The sequence below is a fragment of the Thunnus thynnus genome, chromosome 23 (assembly GCF_963924715.1).
Source record: "Thunnus thynnus chromosome 23, fThuThy2.1, whole genome shotgun sequence".
Taxonomy (NCBI): Eukaryota; Metazoa; Chordata; class Actinopteri; order Scombriformes; family Scombridae; genus Thunnus; species Thunnus thynnus.
In genome coordinates this window covers 18,879,106-18,903,054 of record NC_089539.1, presented here as the reverse complement: position 1 = coordinate 18,903,054, position 23,949 = coordinate 18,879,106, and the positions used below count along the sequence as shown (strand labels likewise).

The window sequence follows — 23,949 nt, the reverse complement described above, 5'->3', positions numbered from 1 at the left end:
CTGCCGCACAGTTCATCACAGCATATTATACAGTAGGTTGGGAGCTGTGATGCAGCAAAGTAAGCGGGACATCATGGGTTCAGCTCTCTTAAGAGTCCTTGAACAAGACTCTCAGCTGGCGCCAAGAGCCGGTGACATCATGCTCTATTTCTGGCTTTCAAGTGGAGCATTCAAAAGCTAAAAGGTATCCATTAATGGGGACCAGCTGCATGGTTGAAAACACCAGTTCGTACAGGAGACCTGTTCTGAGGAGTCAAGTTGAGCTGCCAACCTCCCCAAAAAAATTTGTCAGTCTATATTTGCTGCAGTGTGTTGAGAGTTTTGGTTAAATAATCATGTCTTAGCCTGACGTTAAAGGGAAAAGCAGCTGATTCAAGTGTTTCAGTGAAGAGGAACTGGTAAAACAGATATATTCATTCAGGGTGGAGGCAAAATAAACAGAAATAGTGGCTTTTGGAGGGAAGATTACATTTCCAGGTCGGCACTGTGAGACGCACTAAGTATTGGTCATAACCTCATTTCACTCTGCTCACTTAAGTGGCTCTCAAGGGACCAGTTCTCTATTCGGGTAAAGCCAGCAAGCAGCATGAATATATGTGTGTGTGAGTGTGTATTTGGGTGTGTGTTCCTGAGGATGGGACTATGCATGCATGTGTGTGTGAGTGTGTGTGTGTGTGTGGGGAGTAAGATTTGAAAATTTCTGTATTTCTTGCCTCAGGGCCTGAGTCATGCCCAAGTTCTTCCCACCGTGATGCAAACTCTAACACAACCCCCCCCCCCCCCTCCCCTTCTATCCCACCCACACAAATGAACGCTCACACACGCGGAGATGGCATCAAAGTGTTCAGAGGGTGTCTGCCTACGCGTTGTCATTTCCGAAACACAAATAATTCATCATCAAATGTTATTTGGGGACATCTGAAAGGAAAAAAAAAAAAAAAAGAAAACACCTGGAGATTCTGGAAAGTATCTTACTGCTTACTTAGAAGTGGAAAAGGGAGACTTAGTTATATCACCCAGCACAGGACAGATGCTTCATAGAATTGAATAGCAATACATATTTGATGCACCAAAACTAGACTTGGTATAGATGCTGATTTCATTTACATGGCTTAACCTCCTAAACCACTAACCAACATTATAAGGGGATTTATCTTTCAGCTTCCTCCTTGGGGAGATGCATCAAGCAGGGTTCTTTTTTTGTCTTTGCTTCTGTTATTAAGCCAACCCTAGCTGAAACTATCAAAGGCCATCAGTAAATAGCTGGTATCCAACTAGAGAAAGTACCACACATGTCAGAAATCTGCATGATATCATTAATTCTGACCTATTAACGTCACTAAACTATTTTTTTTCATCTTGAAAATTAGGTAAGGAGGAGTAAGAAGATTCTTGTCTCAGGTTGATACAGAACATATTTTGTCATTTAATTTGGAGGACTTGTTGACCTGCACATTACTCATCAATGCATCACATGATGTATTGTAAGATACTCCACTTGCTAGCTATGTTTCCTACAGCAGCTGGTTTTATTTCACTTAAAACACTCTTTTTTATATCATATGACTAATCATCTCTGTTGATATAATTTGGGAATTAGTCCTTGGTTGCCACAATAAATTCAGCATCTTATCAACCGGTTGGACCAAAGGCTCAACTCTTAGGTGACGTACAAAAAATGTGGAAAAAAACCCCCCATTCAATCCTTTCAAACCTGCCTTGTGGTGTGGTAGTGATTTATGTTTTCAGAGGTATTTTGCATTTTGCATGTCTTCAGAGCCTACAGTGGTTACTACAGAGAAAAGAAATCATCTGATGAACTACAGCAAACCAAAGCTGCACTAAAAGCAGCTTGTCTGTGGTTATTCTGGGTGCAAAGCAAACTTCCAGAGTGAATCTTTCTAAGCACATAAAGACGTTGAAGGTATGTAGCAACGTAGAGTGTTAAATTCTCTTTTAAATGTTTGGTTTTGCCTAAACTAAACCGCTACAATTTAAATTCTCAGTGTGATCTTTAAATACATTGACTGGATGAGACGATAATCCTAAAGCAGACTTTGCATGCAAGCAGCTGCTGTCTCCTTGTTCCTGCAACTTCCTGACTTTACAGCACTCTGGTGCCCTACTGCGCTGTTCATTAGAGAGATAATTACATCTGCAGGAGATCCTCCTGCACTGTCTTGTCACCTTGATGTGTCTGATCAGAATCCCTACCTCATCCCTTCCTCTGTTTCCCCTGCCTACCCACTGTCAGACAACGGTCAACCAGCATCCAGCACTTGGCGCTGGCACTAGCAGTGATGATTCATCCGGAGGAGGGCTAGATCTGTCTCCCTAATCAGACCCTAACCTTTCAAGGGTATTGATCAAGCATCTCTGTCAGAGCCATTACAGATACTTGATGCATATGGTGTCTGCCAAGGGCCCATCCCTGCTTCTGTCAATCTGGAGAAGATTAAAGGGAGAGAAGAATTAAGGGAAGAGAGGAAAAACAAGGCTTTGGTGGTAAATTGAGCAGAAAAACGAGAAAAGGATTCAGTTTGCAAATCAACGGTTGCGAGACAGGAAAATTGGAAAACACGCTTTCACTGCCTATCACAGTGTGAGTAAGAATATACCAGACAAAGATGGCCGTGCCAAGGATTTAAATAATTGAATTCTCTACAAGTCTACAAACATATGCTATTCGTGATATATTCTGATGTATTCTGATGTTTAGAACCTTGTCAACTTAAGTAAAGAGGCATCATCACTGCTAACATAACCCGTCTTTGCACAGTTTCCTCCTCTCCTCCTGCCACGCATCAACCACACATCTAGCCTGCAGGCGGCGTGAACTAGGGCACAAAACAATAACAGTAATCATGGAAAATCATGTGCTGCTCTGGCGGAGGAGACCAGCTGACTGGCTGACTGCTGGAGCCCAGAAGGCCTTCAGTACAAGCAACAGAGAGACAGGGAGGGGGTGGAGGGTGGAAGACAGCGAAGAGAAAAAAAAAAAAAAAAAAAAAAAAATCTGAGAGCAAAGAGAAGGATTCACCTCTCATCCTCTCTCCTCGATGAGCTTAGTCATCTTCGTTTCCACACTCTGCCTTTGTCAGGGAACTTCACCGTCTCCCCTCCCTCCTCCCTGTCTCCCACTGCTGTGCCACCTTCTCCTCGTTCATCATTCACCCCCACGAAGGTCCACAGAGTGGTACATTCCATGACTACAAACACCCATTTGGTGATATTGGCTGAAGCTTTAAGAAGGATGGGAGGACATGGCCGTGTGCCTTGTGGCCGGACTCTTTGACAAATGGCCATGTCATGTATGATTAATAAACAGTGGAGTAAAGGGGAGAGGGTCATTCACTTAAAGCAGGGTGCTAATAGTGCTTACAACTGGAAAAATTCACTACCACCCTAATTACTAATCTTTAAATAAAATGGTCTAAAACTAGTCATGTGAAAACCAAGCTTGTTGCTGAGCTCAATCACCGTCTCATATGAAAGACGTTGCAGGAAATTCACTGTTGTAATTTCTACTGAAACCAGTATGACGGTCATGAATGAGAAAAAACCTCAGATCAATCGCCGCTGTGTACAGTAATCTAGTGCAGTCTTAGCTTTCATTACAACATCAGTGTGTGAGTGATCAATTGGCTGGTATCTCATTACTGTCTGGCTGGGCGGAGAGAGCATTTACATCAACGTCTGGGGATCTGAGACCGTGCTGTTGGTCCTGAGCGTCCAATAGGCGAGATTGATACATCCACAGTGACCAACACATTAATTTATGATTTAATTCTATTACAAGGTTTTGAACAAAATCTGAATGAAAACACAGCTTTTTGTGACATAAAAGTGACTAAAAGGAACTTTTAACTAGTTATGAAACAGTCTCATGATGCCTCTGATGCCTCTATATGACCTACATAAGCAAACAAGACCATCAGTAAGAGTTTTGGCTATTTCTCTATAGTTATTCTAAATGTCTGCCACTGGGTCCCCGCGAAATCAGACGAAATGATTTATGGCACGGAGACCAGAAGAGTCTTTGTTTACAGTACATGTAGCATTGTACCATGAGGGAGTACAAAGACGTTACTAGGATGAGAGGAGGACATTTCTCTTTGTTTGATAATGTTAAAAGTAAAGTTAGACTTGTTGTCGGCTTCCTGACTCATTTTGAAGAAGACGGCAGCAGCAGCGGTCGAGCGAGCTACAGAGTGAATGAAGAGAGCAAGAACAAAGGAATGAATAAGAGAAATAAAACGTTTTCTGATTACTACAGTTATATTCTAAAGCACATATAAATACGCCCACACCTCTGCACAACCCTACAGGAAGGTGCCCCATTGCTGGATTTGGTGCGAATGCAGCTTTACGTGTAAACCAGGTGTATGAACGGTACTAAAACAAAGTTTACTTCGTTTCACCATCCTCATATTACAATTATTAATCTTACATAGCCACAAATGGATACATTACCTCATCGCTATGCATCCTTTTACAGCACAAGTCGGTGGTGCTCATGGGAAATGCAGTCTTCATTCTGGGAGACACTATGGCTTTTGTCCACAGGGGCCACGAAAATCAACACAAAATGAAAGTTCCTTGTAGTAATTTTAAATCTTTCAAACTGAAAATCTAATTTAGTCAACCCTACGGAGAGCAGTGACTTTTTGCTATATTCAAAAGCTAGTCACGTAAGATGTCTCATGGTTATGTTCTTATGTAGTTGGGAATCAAAAATGGTGCCCCGCTGCACATTTACATTTTGGTGGAGTCTCTACAATAGTCAATTTATGTGATTTCTTTCCTTCTCCTACATGTAAAGGTCAGCTGAGCTTCTGGCGATCCGTACTTGCTCAAGAATGGCCGCTGACAACCTACGATTAAAAATGTCATGGTTATAGTATTAAAAAAAAACCCCACAGTGAACACACAGAAGATTTTTGCTAATACCATTTGCCAAGTAAAGTGACTCTTGGCTTCACCCACTTAAATTAAAGTCAACAAGTAAAATCATTTCTCTCTCTCCAGAGCATCTCCACCTCTAAGAAACATCTGTACAGCTGAAACATCTGTGTGACTAAAACTCGAAATATTAACGGAGGACTACAGCTTGGTGCGAATGAGCGGAAGATGCTGCAGAGAACATTAGCAGCAGCCTTCCTGGGTCCATGTTTGGCAACAGTAAATAAACAGCATGGGGAGAAGGCTCCCGCAGCCCCTCAGGGCCCTTTGAGTACAGTAACGCACAGCTGAGTGCTCCGGAGAACGCTGCCTGTCTGCCAGCTTGCCTGCATGTGTCACGATACAGGGAGTGTTGGAGGAGGGGAGGAGGGTCACATGTGCGCGGCGCTGCAGGCTTTGGGTTGTCTACACGCTCTACATGTCTTCCCCCTGTCTCTTTCTCTGAACTCCAGCGAGTACTAGTGCGGAGTCTCTCTGCTAGTAGAGTGACTCCAGATTGAGTGTAGCGGAGGAAATACGCCAAATAATGCAAGACACGGAAAAACACCAGGCTTCCGGATGACAGAGGCGCCCCTCGTTTCCCAGAGAGGCTTATAGTTAGAGGCAAGAGCATATTGCTCACCCTGTGCAACGAAACGCATGTTGAATCAGCAGCAGAGATGTAGTTCGGGGTGAATCCATCGCTTTATTTGCTGAACGAAGTTTACCCACCTGTTCATAAGTTAACAGAAACATTAAGGGATGCATCACAGCAAACTGATGATAGGTATATGAGGATACTAGTCTTCATTTTTTATATTGCTGGATGTTTGGCTAAAGACAATCAGACTGGTCATATTTACCCATTTTAAGAGCCATTCACTGTTTTATTAAGATGCAAGGAGATTGAGAGGACTCCAAAAGCAAGCCAAGCACCAATGGCCATTAACCTGGACCGTCATGTTAATAATAATGTATAATGCACACACAGTGGAAACAAATTTCCTCTTTGAGAACAGTGAAATCTATGTCTATAACTTTCCAAACCCATGGGAAGTGACTATTTGATACTCAAAAGACAGATTTTGGTGGAGTATTCCTTTAAATATGATGCTCATGTAAGTCACGTCATGCAGTGATGAGCGTGTGACACATATACAGCTAATGGTTGCCTCTGCCATTCTTCCGTTCTGTAACAAAATGGCCTGATGAAATGAAAAGAAAAGGAAGACGAGGGACAGGGGGGGGGGGGGGGGGGCATGGAGGGGTGGGGGGAACTGTTGGGTTGTTATGCATGTAAGGAAGGGGGGGTTGCGGTGTTGCCTGGAAGCGTCGAGCGGGGACGGCGAGTGTCACTCCGATCAGTCGGAAGTGTCACGACGAGTAGCGGAGCCGTGACCTCTGATGGAGAGAGGGGGGGGGGGAGAACAGAGGAGAAGAGGCAGACACAAGGCAAAGCGCAACACAACAGAAAAGGCAGTGACAGCAAAACCAGAGAGAGAGAGAGAGAGAGAGAAGGAAGAAGAAGAAGAACAAGAGGGAGGGAAGTTTGTGGTGGGCCAACGCCTAATCCTTCCAGTGCTCCGGGCTTCAGGAACAGAGGAGTGATATCAGTAAAGACACATTCACAGCCTGCCTATCGCCTAAACGAGGCCACTTCTGTCTTTAAAAAAGAAGCTCTGCTGCTTCTCTTCTCATTCACCACCTCCTCTGCAATCACACACATAGAGTGGAGAAAGACCTGGAAGCTATCTATTGCCCTCTTTAAGAATCCCACTACGTGATTATCTGAGCATTGTTCCACACTGCTGGTCCCTCTAAAACTGCTGCAAAATTACATCTGTATTAAGAAGTCTTATAAAAGAAGTGTCAGATGCAGTGAAATCATTACAGCCTAATCAAGAAATAATATATTCATGAAACACTAGCACAAAGGTGATGGCTGACTATGTGAAATAAGCTCATTCTTACGCACATGTTGCATAAGAGCATGACTCCTATCTGCTGCACATTAAGGCACAACAGGGCCAATCCCCCCCCCCACTCCCTAGCTAAATGCCTCTGCATAATTACCAAGGTGTAACAAAACCTCTTCATAAACCATTAGAGTAATGTTGATATCATACAGACCAATAAGACGATTAATTAATGGAATCGTTGGTGCCAGGACGCCGCTAGAAGGATCCCGATCACTAGAGTGACATCTGTTTTCGGCGAAGAGCACCCGGAAGAGTGTGTCAGCTCTGTCATTACACAATGACAACCAATACATCACCACAGCGCCACCACAGAGCTTTACTGTCGTTGGACATCAGTGAAATTGTCTGATAATGGAAATGTTATTTCACTTTGGCAGCCCTGGATGCTTCCTCTGGAAATGAAGCGGTGGGAATGTTTAGACGGGAGGGGAAGATAAACTCGGATTTGCTTTTCTTTGCTAGAACGGGGGATATGCAGAAAGGGTTCGGGTTTCAAATATGAGACAAGAGAGGAAGAAGTGAGGTTTTTTTTTTTGTCCTGTTTTATTCGGTGTGTGGTATTTCTGGGTGTCGGAAAAAAAGAAATCTATGAGCAGCACTCTGTAAGTGCTTAAGTTTTCTCTTTTTCGTCCACTGTGTAACTTCAGAGGAGGATAAAAGCCCTGTGGCTAAAGTATGAGCCGGAGACCAAATAACCCCGAGTTCAAACCTACAGTCTGAGTAGAATATGAGAGGAAGGAAGACGCTTGTAAAGGCATATTTATAACATCTCCACACACAGACGTCAGAATGAGGAGGTGTAAGTGGGTTAATTCAAATTATTCTAAAGGCCACGGGGCCAGAAGTAAAAAAAAAAAAAAAAAAAAAAAAAAGCAGATATTGAAATGGTTTTCTGGCTGGATTAATTCAAAATAGGAAGTATCATTTAACACTTCAAACCCCTTTTAAGCCTTAATGTGAGATCACACCAGAGTTAATACAGACACAGTGTGTGCCGCGCCTGTGTCTCTGAAACCATGCGGATTACTGTGCTATCGGCGGGCACCGCCTGCTAACAAAGTCCTCTTCTCTCCACCAGCAAACCTCCAGAGTCTTCTGGAAAGCGAACGGGGAGAGCGTGTGACTAGAATTACTGACACACTTTCAGAAAGTGATAATCTCCGCTTACTGTAGGAATTATTACGTAACACTTTTCTTTTTTTTTCGACATATTGCTGGAAGATGAACAAACCGCTCCATAATTTCAAGCTCACGGTTTCCATTATGTTTCACTGCATCTATTGTAAACAAAAGCAACCTTGCAGTGTCATACAACCAACATGGTTGAATACACACTAAACATCTAATTATGCCTGGTAATTTAAATACTGACTACTTTTCAGTTTATTTTTGTGGATGTCTCAAACACGGTAGTGCAATTAAAGAGATTTTAAGTGGTTAAACACAGCGCCACAGGTATCGCACATAACAAAAGCAAGTGTATGTTTTATCCAGATAGTTTTACAATAACATCCACATGCAACTGGTGATTAGACCCCACTTCTCAAATGTTTAAAGAGAGACAAATTAAACAAATTCACATTTTTAAGACTCCCTTTTTACTACAAACCATATTGCATGATTTCATTTGGACTTGAGTTTGTGAGTCATGTTCATTTAAACCTAATCAAGTGATGTACTGTAAATTAAAAGTTAATTACACAAAATTTCAATGAGGAACAGTGCTAAGGGAACAATATAATTCACACTGCTCATATGCAAGCTCTACCTCATTCGGCAAAAAGGTTTTTTTTAAGTGTTCAAATAAGAAGAAATGCAACTGATAATGCAACCACAATCCTTATGCTACACTAAAGCAACAAGTTCAGGTGTGGTAGGGGTAAAATACACATTTTCTCCTCACAACTTCACCGAAACTTTAAAAAAAATCTTCTTTAAACAGCAATTTTATCACAAAACACATACTTTTCCTTGCAAAATAAGTCGCCAAAAGTGACATTGCTGCGGCTCACCTGTGGCAGGGCGGAGCTGAGCTGGCGCTGCAGTGAGTCACGGTCGTAGATGACGTCCTGCAGGTGCTGCTGGGCCAGTCCGAGGCTTTCTTGGGTCTCCCTCAGCGTGTCCAGCAGCCGGTCCCTCTCGTCCAGCATGTTGACCATCAGCTGCTCAAAGTGGGAGTCCGGGTCCGAGGCGCTGCTCTGAGAGCCGCGCTGGCTCAACGCCGTGTCCTCGCTGATGGTGGGCATCACCTCGCACATCATCTTGGCTCTGCCAGGGAGGAGACAGATCAGAGATTAGATAGATAGATTCACTGTTATTTGAAGTCAAACATGGTGCCGTTGAATTACAAAATGTAGAGTGGTGTCCTGCAGAATTATTGACACAGCTGATACAAATCAGTCTGTGAGGCGCAGTCTGAACTTGAGTATTTATTTTCTTTAAAAGCACATTTTTCATTCACTTACACTGCATCATCTCGATTGCTGCAATGTTAATTTTCCTACATCAATAAAGTTTTCTGTTATTTGCTTTGATAAATCCTGAAAAAAATGCTCACATTAGAAACATCAAGCGTGAACACTATGAAATGATAAGCTTATGTTACATTTTTTTGTAAGGTTTCCTCCTTTCTATTTTTCTGTTGACCCTTTGGAAGAAAATAGGCTCAATATTTGAGCCTCAATGTAAAAAAAAAAGTCAAATTTGATGTGTACATAGGAAGACAAGAGGCAGCATTCGGCAGATTCAATTGATTTACTTGGTATATAGGTTATACGTGTAGCAGATGAAACACATGAAGGAGGACAGATAACCAGTCAATTGGAGGGTGAATAAAGATATTACATTTTGATAGTATATATAATAAAGATTTTCTAATCCAAAACACAATAAAGGGTCTTGCATCGCCTGGGTTTCCGATTTACAGCATACTGAAGCAACATTGACATTAGGTGTGAGCGTGGATCAAAATTCCTTGATTGGATTTGAGCTTACAGTTAGAACGAGGATTACGTTCATGGCAAAGATCTTTACATAAATAGCAAAAGCAAATGTGTGTCCATGCCTGTGTCTACTACATGTGCCTCTGTGTGAATCTCCACTCACTACTGTTTGCATGGCTGTGTGTAAGTGACTGGGCCTGACACAGTTGGAGCTTGGCTCAGTGTCACCCCAGCGTTTCAAAGCTGCAGAGACGTCTTGGGAGGCTGGGCGTTCTGCCCTAGATTTCACGCTTGTGGTGTTTAATGGGCCAGCCCAGATCGTGTTGCATAATACAACATATCTATGCTATAGTGGGTATGTGAAGCCATATTCCAGCTTCCCTGAGGGACTTAAAGTCTTCAGGAGTCATCCTAACCAATGGACCATATTCACACAGTGGCCATTTTCCTTTGACATCATGCTCAAGGTTGGAAGCTCGAACACTATCAATTGGTTGGGTTGTAAAGATTTGAACAGGTATGGTAAATAAAAAGCATGAGGGAAAAACTTGAACCCCATGAAAGGAAAATTACTTTCTTACCTCAATGAGAAAATTACTATTAGTTAAAATAAGTAAGTTAGAGAGATCCTGGTCATTTTTTGCCTATGTAGCTTAGCGCAGTGCAGGTGGGGAACTGTTAACATTAGCTTATCAAAAGACAAAAAATGTTATATTAACAAGCAAGGCAGGTACTTCTAAGAACCACCTAATTTTGTTCAACATTACAAAAGTGTGCAAAGCGAGCGTCGAGAGCACTTCTGACATCCAGCATTCAGTCACTGGACTCAGCTGTTTGACTCAGTAACTAATTAGCTGCTTGTTTAACAACAGTGTCTCAGCTTTGAATTCCTACACATGTTAAAAATATGATATAATATGATTGTTTTTAAGTTGTTGAAAGGCACAGAGCTAGCTACTTGGCTGCTTGTCCTCTGTTCCCAGTTCACTGAGCTAAGCTAACGACATCTTCGACTAATCTCCTCGCTACTTAATACAGAGATAAAATTGATGTAAATCTTCTCATCTTACTCCCACCGCAGCATAAATGTATTCCTCTAATGTTCGAGCGTTTAATTTCAGAATAGCTGGATTTACCACAATGTCACAAAAATAGCATATAGAAGAAGGACAGCCATGAATGTACATACTTTCTCTACACTCTCCTACAAACTTATTAAAACATGTCAGTCAGTCGCTCAATCTACAAGGCAACGATGATTCATTCAAACCACATCATCATAGTAGGAAAAGAAGGTGTAAATAATAAAATTAAAGACACATTAATGTAACAGAGCCATCATTAATCTCATTATTAATACCTGTGCTTGACAAGTCAAGATGCATGCTGTAAATAGGCCTGTACCCTAAAGGCTAATGATCACTTAGAACAAACAGTAGACCTCCAGTGTGTTGACCCAGGCCAGGTTTTAGTATCCCAATGCCCAGACTTGGTTCCCTCTGGGTGGATTATAATGGTAGGTCTGTGTCTCAGCATGTTCTGGCAAGAGGCTAGGGTCTCCCATATCTACTCCAGGCGCCCGGCCAAACTCCCACCAGTTCACCATTCAGCCACCATCCGCTGCCGTTTAGACCTGAGAGACCGAGCCGGTGTGCTGCTTGGCTGGACACTCCACACATGCCAGCCTTCACTTGGAAAGCAGGCCGGCGGACAGACCGGGCCTTCGGTAATGCATTTAAAGTAGAAGGTGACGGTTTATTCCTGCAGTCTTACATGTAAGTTATTCGATCAAGGTGACTTGTATTTATGTCTACAATTTCCAAAACCACTATGAAGCCTCAGAAAAAGGTTCTGCCAGAAACGTTATTGGCACTGTTAATTTGGGGTTATTTCATATCTTCGCCTTTTTTGTAGAATGCAAAATGGTAACTATATACGAAATGCAAAATGGAGACAGTGGTGGCTCTTTGTTTCCAGATTCTTAGGGGTTACTTCTGAAATCTCACCTTTACTGTTGATCTTTCATATCACTCACAACTTCTCAGTGATCGCACTCCACCGTGTTTGTCACGATGCACAGGCGCTGAAATGCGTGCCGGGCACATTAATGGGGTTTTATTTCTCCTTTAAGCTGTGCGGAAGCAAAGTGTATTGAGGATGTTTTTCTGCTTCGTGGCACATACAATTCCCTATTGTCCTGTTCCTGCACCCTTATACTTTGATCTCACTGTGACTGCCCCTTAAATCATCTCTGCTGTCTATGAAAAATCAATAAACGCAGAGGCAAAGTGCACTGATCTGCTTTTGTCTCCTCACTTAGACGTATAAAGAAGCATTCCTGAAAACTGAGAGCAAAGCATAACACTTATTGAAACATTTATCCGCTTAATTGCTCAAAAGACATCAGGCCTGACAGAGAAATATATGCACACCCATTGCTTCCCCCCCCCAAAATTCAGCTCCTCTGCTGCTTGATATTGCCAGCAAGTCATCAGTGTCTCTCTTGTGTGGAGCAGGGAGGCAGTAATGATGACAGGTAAGAGTTAGTCTGATACTTTTGGATAGATAAACACTAGTAATCACGCTCAGTGGGCAGTGTAAAGAACATGGGCTCTTATTGCCATCAGCTGGGATGCAGATGTTATCTAGATTGCACTCGCTGGCTGTGACAATACTACTTTCTCACTGCTGAATAGCCAATTTGATCCCCATTAAAATAGCTATTTGGTCTACAGATATTCATAGAGCCTGTAACAGAATGACTACTGATAGAGTGCCGTTCTATGCACATTTCCTCTGCACTGCAACATCACGGCACATTATGATAATGTACACTAGGAAATATGCCTTCAAAATCCACTAGCGTGTCCGACTTTGGCTTAGCATAAATGCATGTCCAATAACGCATAGGTTAGATTGTATCTGTCATGATAGTTGAGGGGAAAAAATTGTAGCAATAGACTAAGAGTGTTGTATAAACAAGATGAAGTTTAAGTGACTGAGTTTAGCGCGGCTGGTTAAAGATGTTAAATGTGAGGCTGAAATTATGCGGGAATCACAGGAGGGAGAAACAGCAATACGCTCAATTGAACACATTGTGGGCCACAGATGCAATGAGAAATGCACACAGACAGGCAGGGATTATTGGGCTTTTCTCTCCATGCCATATGCCAATCAATGAATTATTCAGGGAGGGGGGAGAGAAGAAGTGAGGTTTTCTTCCCAATCAGTGCAACAAAATCCAGAGCCCTTTTTTTTCTGCCTAGCAGCCTCATTCAACCTCAGACACCTGGCACCAGGCTCGCGTCTAGCTGGCAGCGCAAACTTGCTGAGCAAACTTGCAACAAATAGGAAGGCAGAGAGGCAAAGTTATCAAGATCAAATCAGAAATGGATCTAATCTATCACAGCAAAACTTTAAATGACAATTCAGTTTCGCATTGTCCTTTTAGGGGAAATTCCATGACTCATTCGGATGAAACAAACTGGTAAAAAAAAAAACATTGGTATTGGACATAAAAGAAAACTGGGTGTAATCAAGGATTTTGCAGAATCGTGCCATAACAACGCTCATGTCTGGCGATAAGGTTGACCGCTCCCATGCCCTCCTCAGGTCATCCCATTTTCTAGTTGTAGAAACTGATTTTGTTTGTGTATGACTTGTGATTCCTCACCAAGGCTATTGTTATTCCACCCAGGGCAGCATCTGCAAAGAAGTAATATATCTGCGATGATTATCTAGACTTTCTCTCTCTACAGTGGGATCAATAAACAGGGGAAAGATGACAAAATGAGCAAACCCCTGCAACTCAAGTTTCTCTGAGTAAAACTGAGGCAGGCAGGGAACAATCTATATATGGGACAGATGTAAATATGGCCACTTATGTACAGCCACTCCATTTTTTGCCGAGAACAAATCAGCAAGTCGCGGTTCATTTCCTGAATGTCTTCTGTTAATCTCATTAATGGGAACAATTGGGTGAGTAGATAAGGAGCAGCACACAAAACAGCAGTATGTTTCTGAGCAGTATGGCGACGCGAGGCCAATTCAGCACTATTCACCACCTGGAAAACATCAAAAGACATGTGGCGTACAAGCGTATGCAGAACAGGAAGAGGACTGAACACGACACTGTGGCTTTGGAGATAAGCTGTACTAAAACCCCAAAATACAACTATATTTATTTAAAATAGCTGTTTAAAGCTTTATCATTAAGTATGGAATTCATAACTCATTAGCTAAGAAGAAGGTAATTTAGAAATGAGTAAAACAAAACAAAGTAGGCCCAAAAAAAAGCCCATTAAAGACCTAATCTTTTATCAAATGTGAGGTCAACTTTTCAAACATTTGTAACGCCCTATTAGGTTCATTCAAGCTCAGTTCCTCGCAACATGAGTAGTGAATCTAAGGCCAAATTATTTTGATGATAATGCACTTCACTTACATCACTACCGCAAACACTAGGGCTGATTACACACGTCACTTTTGCGGCTGCCAGGAGAGATGACTACTGGGAAATTGCACTTTTAAATAATGTCTGCGTTTGATTTCTTGGCATGCAGCTGAGCGCAAAGTGCTCCTACAGACTGCATTGATGGGCTTAAAGGGTAATGGAAAAACTGTTGCACGCCACTCTTTCCCATTTTGGCATCCATCGCGGGCCGACAGGTGGGAAAAGTGTGACACAGCATTTTTGTGAATGGAACGGGCCAGACTGCATGGTACACTCATAGTGCTGAGAAATCCCATTCATATGGCTTCCCTGCACCAGAGAGACTTCTGACAACCGAGGGATAGCCTGCCAAGAAAACAACAATTCAATTTAATCACTGCCACAGGAACATACAATAGCGCTCAAGCAGGGATCTACTGAGTGGATGGATCAAACTATTAACTCATATCCAACGCTGCAAGCTGAACTGGGACCGTCAGTGTGATTTTCTGTGGTGATGCAACATGACAAAAGATCAATATTGGTGCCGACTGATGATAAGGTGAAAACCATAATTATTGAAACATAGTGAAAGTCTCTGGGAAACTTAAAAGAGTAATTCGACATCGGCGTGTTCTCATAAAAATGTTGCACAACAGTAACACTGCATCGGGCTGTGATAGCTGCAGTGCCATGTGACTGGTTTCAGGCAGGGCCATGGCCACCACTGAGGTCACATTCTTTGTATTTTTTTCTGGGAATTTGATGGCTTTGAGCAACATGAGGTGCAGTTTATACTCTACAAATAAAAAGTTACACAGGGCAGTTGTCAGCTTAAGAGAGCCAAGGTAACCTTTGCTGAGCAGTTGACACCGTGGCCTCAAGTAGCATTTGCGGCGTAACTGTAAGAGTAGCGCAAGTAGTAGAGTGATTAAAGGATAAGTTCACAAGTTGTCTTTCTTAAAACAAAATTCAGGTGCCCATATGAACACTGAGGTTCATATGGGCACCTGAATTATATGGGTTTTGCTTGCTTTCTTTTTCATCAGCCGTCTGAGTTAGTCAAATAGAATGGTTATCTTCCATAGTTTTTTTTTTTAGTAACAAAAAGAGGACATTTTGCTCTAAAAAGACAGTCACTTTGAAAGATATCGACTTGATTGGACTAATTTGGCAGCTGAAGCCTCATATCAGCTTCAAATAAACTTTTAAATACATCTCTGCACAGAGGGAACACTGGATTTTGTCCCCCATCACTTAGATTGAAGTACATTATGAAGAACAACTTGAAAAATCATCAACCTATCCTTTAAGCCGGCAAACTGACTTAGTAATGCCAGTTACAAAACAGTATGTACTTTATAAAGACTCAACATTTTTGTGTGTTTAAGGTTCATTTACTAGCTTTTTCTAGACTTTTTAACCATATCTCACAGACTTCCTCAGCTAATGTGTGTGTGTGGGGGGGTTTTAAATGGTCTCTGGTGTCAGATGTGAATGGCCTCCTTCATCTTTGTCTGGCCATCCACTGACTCCTGGTCGATGACGTTGTCCCCTTCTCCCAGACCAGTTCTGATCTGGAGTTCGCAGATAGCTGATGTTGTCTGTTTCCTGTGTTCATTCAGTATCTTATCCAGGGATGTCGTCTACTCTACAGCTTCTGCAAGTGATGTCATATACCACCCAAAACTTCCTCTCTGAGGGTTCCTGTCCTCAGGGTGTACAAGCAGAAATCTTAAGGCCCAGCCATGTAAGGGATCAAAGTAGGAAAGTATTAGGTCATGTGATGACACCTGAGTGAGCTCCGTTCCCTGAAGAGGGTTGCAAGATAGGGTTGAAAGCTCCAGGAGAGATTGGTAAATGAACCTTGAATATTTTTTTTTTATCACAGATATGTGTTCTCAAGGTCAAGAATGAACTTTCATGCTTTGTAGCTAACAATAGCCATCATAAACTTGAGCAAGGGTGTATTTTATTGCCTGTGAATTCAACACTTCGTTCAAGGAAGAATTTATTCTTTCAAAAGCAGCGTAGTCTCGCTTTTAGTTTGGGGCATTTTTGTTGGAAATACAAGGTTTCCACTAAATAACGATGGTGGAATTTTCAAAAGCAAATACTGCACTTCAGATTTTTATAGTACAATAAAATTTCACTCTTAAATATTTATATATTTATTTAACTCTAGGAGAGGAAAAATAAATTTGATTAATATTTCCTCGCCAGAATGTCATTCCTTTAACGTGCAGAAGACTCTTTGAAAACAGCATTTAGACATCACATGCAGGGAAACCTTGAGACACATTTTATTAAAACATATAGAATAATCTCCTACACACTCCTGTGAACACTCGCAGTCAATTAGATGGCAACATTTCACCGCAATGACCTTTGATTGGCATTTAAAAGCGAAAGACCACACATATAGAAATATAGGAACATATAGGAACATGGACAACTGGGAACCTATAAAAGCTAAAAGATGATTACCTATAGGCAATGTCCATATGCAAAAAGAAATACAATCATTCATAGAAACAAGAAAATACATCACTCACTCCTAAGAGCTTAATTCAAATTGACCATGAGTGTTGACAGTGTGAAGGAGCTTTGTTTTTTTTTAAATGAAATGAAGAATAAAATTCACATAATCTTATTTTAAAAAGGAACATCTGAGTCGCGTCAACTGAGCTCCTTCATCTGGAACGGATGCCGCAGTCTGAGGACACGCCGCACGTAATGTCATTAGGAGCACACCCAAACTTATTTTAGATATATGCTCTGTCAATAGAATCCCATCTGCCACACTCCAGATATTTACAGTCACTCTTTTGGACTTAAAATCTACTGACAACTGTTGCTTTGTTTGGTTGAATGTTCATTTTTTTCCCCAAGTCAAAAAGTCTGCAAATAGCTCCGCACAGAGGAACACAAGAGGAGATTAGTCAAAACCCCGCTGTGACTGACATCCACAAGTGGACACTGACACACTGAGCAGTAAAAAGTGAATGAGACAAGAGGTGGGATAAAGAGGATGACATAGGTGTAGAGTTACACCCAGCCTGCTGCCATTAGGGAGGCAGGAAAGGGAGAGGAGGAGGTTGTGCATCAAGTGTGTGTGTGTGTGTGTGTGTGCCTCCATTTGTCTGAGTGCGCTTCACCGCTACCTGTGTGTGAGCATCTGTGAGGGGGGCTCTGTGTGTGTCTCCTGATGTGTGTGTGTTTGTGTGTGTGTGTGTGTGCCAGCTGTCTGTTCAACTGAAAATAAGTCTGCATGCACATGAAAGCATGAAAGGACAGCGTGTAGCCTTTAACATTGCCCACAATCCCCTGCAGCAAGGTCATGCAAACCATCAATCGATAGAGATTGAATAAGAGCACGGATGGAGGTGAACAAAAAAAGCAATAAAGCTCGGGTTGTAACAGATTTGAACCGTGCCGGCCACCGCTGCCAACATTTCAGCTGTATTTTACCCTACTCATTATGGAAGGTTTGGCAATAGTCAATCCTCGGCTATAAAAGATGCCTCTAAACCATCATTTTATAAACATAAAAGCTTCTGCCACAGGTAGCCCACCCTTGTGCATGACACCTCAAGGCAATAAAAGCACTGTCTGCACACCAGACGTAAGCAGTGGGGTGTATTTGCATGGTTGAGGTGCATCACCGGAAAGTCACTCTCTTCAATGCAAAACCGTTAAATTAAGCATACTGGCTTTGCATAATGCACCGGTAGTCTATCACACTTGACAACTGTGCATGCCACAACTTAAACAAAGATGTAAATCCACATGCAAATGCAAATATCGCTGTTTTCCTCTACTGTCACAGTTGCAAACGTTAATATTAATTTGCAAGATCAGACGGAGATCACACAGCTTTGCCTGCAGCGATTAACCTTCTAGCCTCAAATTAAGCCAGCACCTCCATGTGTGTGTGTCTTTTCATTCATTCATTCATTCATTCATTCATTCATTCAGTACATCTGTGTCTGTGTGTGTGTGTGTGTGTGTGTGTGTGTGGAGGGGTGGTATGTGATGGAGGAGAGACAGAGAGGCTGTTTCATGATCTCTCCCTCCTTGGATCTCTGTAATAGGGGGTAATAATATTGTTTATAGGAGGGGCAGCTGTTCCTCCTATGACAGCTCCTCTTTTTTACTGACATTAACCACACACACGCGCGCACGCACACACACACACACACACACACACACGCACACACACACACACACACACACACACACACACACACACACACACACGGCCTGACTGCGGCGCTGATCTTGTCTTTACAACGCTCTAACATCTCTTCCTCATTCTCTGAAATGATAATTGGGGAGAATCCTTGGCCATTGTCTCAAGTGCATTACATCATGCCAGCCTCTCAGTCTGCATCCCGCCCCCCTTTAACTCTCTCCTCTGCTCTGTCTCTCCACACTGTGACAGCCGGACGTATTTTCTTTTTTTTTTTCCCCTCCCTGCAGACCCTCGCAATGTCAACCACACACACGAAATGTATATAGCCTACACCATGCATCCATCCACGCAGGAACCATCCTACTCCTCCGATAATCACACATCAGTTGAGAGTTGAGGATGTGAAGAGGGCACCGCAGAAAATCACCTTGAGCCTGCAGGAATAGGGCAATGTAGGTCACCGCAATACCGGCGGCAACAGTGTGCATACTCACAATTTATTCCTTTACTATCACAAGAGGCTCTGGCAGCGGATCAATGACAACTGCAGTCTCTGCGAGCTATACCATCAAGCGGACAATCCTAGGAGGCTTCTTCAGTGCAAACAAGCAGCGACGCCGAGGATCCGATCGTAAAGGTGCGGCTGGTCCCCGCCGCTGGCATTGTCCAAAACCAAAAGAGCAGGAATAATCGCCAAATTGGCCGCGTCGGGTAATGACATTTGATTTCCGGGAGTACACACACCGGTTAAGGAATTATGGCATGTTACAAATTCTGCTGTGATAAGCGGAGCTGGAAAAGACCATTGTTGGAGCTGACGGAGGGGAGGCGTGCGGAGTCTTAAAGTTGCAGCTGTGCAATTCTTCCTCCTCTCTGTGGGTAGACATAATAATAGGTCAATAATTTTAATAATAAATTAGATCTAGCACAGCATTTATCCAAATCTCGTGTACAAACATTCATAGGACTAAGAGTTGTTACATTAGGCCAAAAAAAAAGAACATTAGCCATTAAAAAAATCAATTGTAAAATATCTTATAATGTTGAAAGTATAAGTGCAAAATGTAAAATTGTTCCCTGCAAGAACCAGTATGATCATGCTGTTCTATAGTAACTGTATTTTTCCAGTGAAAGTAAAGCAGCTGTTCACCTTCTCCTGTCACACAGATGGTCTCTGCCAGGTTTCAAGTATTGTAATTGGGATTGCTCTGAGTCGCTGACGGTTGCATTTAGTCCTGTATTTCTCCACATATTTGGGAAAAAGAGAGAAACCCCCCCTGTATGCATACTTATGATGGGTAACAGTAGTCCCATGCAGGGGAGGAGGGGAGTTTCACATCAAGGATCCTCAAACAGAATCTGATCCTTTTTGACAAAATGTAGTCGAAGAGATTATGATAATAGACTATCTTACTGAATTTTAGATGTGTCTCAAGATAATACACACAAAATGGCAAAAAAGCTTGTTTCGTCTAGGGCTGTTTTTATGGTTTGGGTTAAACATCATAGTTCTAATGAAGGAAAATCTGAATGCTACAACATACAATCATATTGGACAATAGTGTGATTCCAACTTTATACAGTAACAGTTTAGGGAAGGTTCTCTCCTTGCCAGGTTGAAATAGAAATGTTATCCCAGTTTGATGTGGAGGAAATTGACTGGCCTGCACAGAGCCTTGATCTCAACACCTTAGTGATGAACTGGAATGCCGACTGCGAGCCAGGCCTTATCGCCCAGCGTCAGTATCTGACCTCCCTAACGCTCTTGTGGCTGAATGGGAGTAAATCCCTGCAGCCAGGTTCCAACATCTTGTAGAAAGCCATCCCAGAAGAGTTGAAGGCTGATATAGCAGCATATTGACATCTATGGTGTCGATACTTTTGTAGATAATGACACCTGTCAGTTGTTATAAAATTCTTAAAAAAAAGAAATCTTTCCAGTGAATTGAATGATGGTGGCGTTGTTAAAATTCTTCTTCTCAGAACCACCTCACAGACCGTCGGGGGTCACTGTATCCATAGGGTGCGAGGCACTGGTCCGGTAGAGCTATAGAGCAGAAAGAATGAAATGAAATGGTAATATATTCAAACTCACATTTTCATAAATAAATATTTCTCATGGGAACAGCTGTGCGTGGAGGTAAGCAGCATCACTGAACACTGAGTTGCAATCTTGCATTGGCCATCTTTATTTCCAGCACCTGTGGATACTTCTCAGAGCAATACAGTTGAAAGAGGCATTGAAAGACATTAATATTTCTTCAAATCAAGGAGTGAATTCAATTTATTTCAGTGTAAGTTTTAGTTTCCAGATGATTTGTCTGATATAAGAAACGCTGAGGAGACTGTACTTGAAAGGCTGCTGATAACTGACAGAAAGATTCATGATGAATATTTGGACAGCGGCTCAGTCACTCAGTCTTTTTCTCCCTTCTAAATAGATTGTGTTGGCCCATGTAGGCAATAAAACACTGAAATATCACCAATTAAAGAGTCCATACTTAATCTTATGGAAGAACCAATTTCCTCCCGGGAAGTTTTTTAGGTTTTGTCGTGATTGAACATATACAAGTCAGTTTGAATGCTCAGAATTTATAACAGTGCTTAGAAAAATCAATACGGTAAAATATATTAAAACAAACAAACAAACAAAGGAACAAACTGACATCTCCCCTATGTTGCTTTTTATTACTAAATTGAATTGAATACTACATTATTTTGTGAATAATACTTCAGGAAGGCCCAATCAAAACTGTTAAATCAGCCTTTACTCTAATGGTCACTTTGGGCGAAATTGTACAACACTAATGTCACTCTGTACAATTCAGCTATTGAGCCACGATAAAATATTACCTTATGCCTCTCTAACAGTGTTATCAGTCAAAGTTAATGGTGAAAGTGAAAGAATAGCACCCTGTTTCTGCTCATCAAATATTAAAGAATCTGAATAAGTTGTGTCTGGGTGTCCCAGAGCTCAGTATTATTTTGATTTATAAAACAAGGATTCTCACAATGTTTTAGTGCATTCAGAGTGCTCTGTGTGCCTTCAGGAAGCTGGAGATTGTTTAGAAGTGACATAATCATGCAAGTTTTCTTCTCCATGTTTTTACTTCAGATATACAACAATAAAATTATGTATTTTAAATGCAAAAAAAAGGGCTTAAATCGACTACAAGCTGGACAAAAAGCATAACTCTGCCCACAAGATCTGACTGTGGGGGTGTTAATCAATGTAAAGTGAGTTAGGTTACACTCACACTACAAGCCCAAAGCATCTATTCAAATTCATCTGACCCTTTATGGCCAATATTTGATATTACTCTGAACAACCCACATATGCAAAAACTTAAAAGACCTCTATTCATGTAGAAGTATGGAATACAAAAATGGACTATGCTGATTAAAGTACCTGGGTGTTTTCACACTAGTTACTCATATTGGGTTTATCAAGTTTAGCTAATGAAATTATAAAATTATGAATTGATTAATCACTTAGGAAATCTGCAGAAAATTAGATAACAGTTTTGATTAGTTGATTAATTATTCATATCATTAATTAAACAAAAATGCCAAACATATGTTGCTTCTTAAATGTGAGGATTTTGCTGCTTTTCTCTGTTTTATATCCTTGTAAACTGAATATATCTTTGGATATTGTATTATACAGACAAAACAAGTGATTTGAATACATCACTTTGGGCTTAAAGAACTGATAATAGGCCTTTGTTGCTATTTTCTGACAATTTATGAACTAAATAATTCCTTAATTTGCCCAAAAGAAACAATAAGTAATAAAAATAACCATTAAAAGCCATGCTGCGTACAGTACTAGTGCATACTAGTGCTTCTTTAGTGTCTTTGCCTTTGCCTTGATGTTGCAGCCATCTTTCCCTGTGACCAAGTGTAGCCACATCTTTTTATATGCTCGCAAACACACTGCGTACCTCAACTTTTGCTTTCTCTCTCAATGTTACTTTATCCAATTGCTTTCAACACTATTAGATAATACATCCATGGGACCAAGAGCATACACATAAAGATAAAGACAAAACCACATATATGTCAATCCCTCCCTCCCTCCCTCCCTCCCTCCATCCATCCATCCATCCATCCATCCATTCTGTATATACTGAGAGGAAGGAAAAAAAATATCCCAATGAATCCCTAAATACATCAAAACATCATGTTGACTGGACACAAGCAAATAAGTATAGAACTCAACCAATACAAATAAATAAGAAAAGCGAAAATGAAAAATAACCTACTTTTCCTCACTCACTCCTTCTATTTTCTCGGACCATTTACATAACATCACAGATTTAGCTTTCATTGAAGCAACACACAGCAGCAATGTGGGGCTCGTGACAAATTGTTGCCTGCAGACTAACCAGCGATTGATGTCACTGTCCATGGTGCTGAAGTTGGTATGCTTTGTGTATGTGCTGCACTGCACTGCTGCCCATTGGGGAGGGTATGTTGAAAATATTGACATTTCTCCACAAATTATTGCAACCAACTCTTTTGTGTTGCCAATTTATATCATTACATTAGATCTACTATCCCTGGATTCTGGGAATTCATCCAATCTGGAGGATTTATCTTCCTTCTGTTTGTCGCTGGCTAAGATATTTAATTAGCATACATTATGCACTACTTTGGTGTTTCCTGCCTCACTCTTCTCTTTACCCGGGACTGAATCCCACCTGGGAAAATGCTTTCAAATGCCTCTTTTTCTCTGTCACAGCCCCAGCTTGCTTCCCCTTCTTCTTTCTCTCTCGTCTGATAAATCACCAAAACAAACGCGGCACTAAGTGGTGGAGTGGATTCTCTCTCAAGTGAAAAAATACTCCCGCTTGTAGTTAATAAAGCCTGCATGAAGACACTGGGTAGGTACTGACACGCCCAGAACTTGACGCTAAAGGCAGCAGGACCTTCCTCATTATACATAATGCTTGGTTCAATCTGGAGGATTCAAGCGTGATGAGTGAAGAATCTTTGTGTGCTTGCTTATAAAACACACAAAAATGGTTTGGTTTATGTGGAGATTATTCAAGCATGAACTATCAGATCATTCCTCATGACTATTACAATGAAGACCTCATTACAGTTGCCCATTTATAATGCAAGTGACTGTTCCTGTACCATCCCACCCACAATATTGACCTACCATGTGCCTGCTCTGCTACTACTAGTGTCATATCACTCAATTGTTCCATATTAATTTCCCTAGAGGAGCTAATATGAGCCTCTGCATATGAATGGTTGTAATGCATGCCAGGTGATGAAAACCTTCTCATATCTGAATGCCTTAAAGCTAAAACAGTCACATTTACTGACTGGTTTGTCTCAGAGACATTTGCACAGGAAAAACTGAAACCTTGGTTTTGTGTAATAGCTCTTTTGACTGTGCTATCACTGAATGTGATACTAAATCGGGCACCAGTTAAAAGGCGATGATCA

The 23,949-nt window shown here is 41.5% G+C and overlaps 1 protein-coding gene across 6 annotated transcripts in view; it reads right to left on the bottom strand.

Annotated features, from left to right (window-relative positions):
- Positions 1–19,318, bottom strand: part of ppfia2 (PTPRF interacting protein alpha 2) — a 158,460-nt gene extending 139,142 nt beyond the window's left edge. For 4 of the 6 annotated variants that reach the window (XM_067581070.1, XM_067581071.1, XM_067581074.1 and 1 more), the window contains exons 1-2: positions 18,984–19,318; positions 8,933–9,188 (exon numbers count right to left, since the gene is read on the bottom strand). In XM_067581070.1, coding sequence (XP_067437171.1) covers positions 8,933–9,181 — 249 coding nt within the window. In that variant the 5' untranslated portion in view covers positions 9,182–9,188; positions 18,984–19,318. The remainder of the gene's footprint in view (positions 1–8,932; positions 9,189–18,983) is intronic. The other 2 variants (XM_067581072.1, XM_067581075.1) reach the window with 1 other exon arrangement.
- Between the last annotated feature and the right edge of the window lie 4,631 nt (positions 19,319–23,949).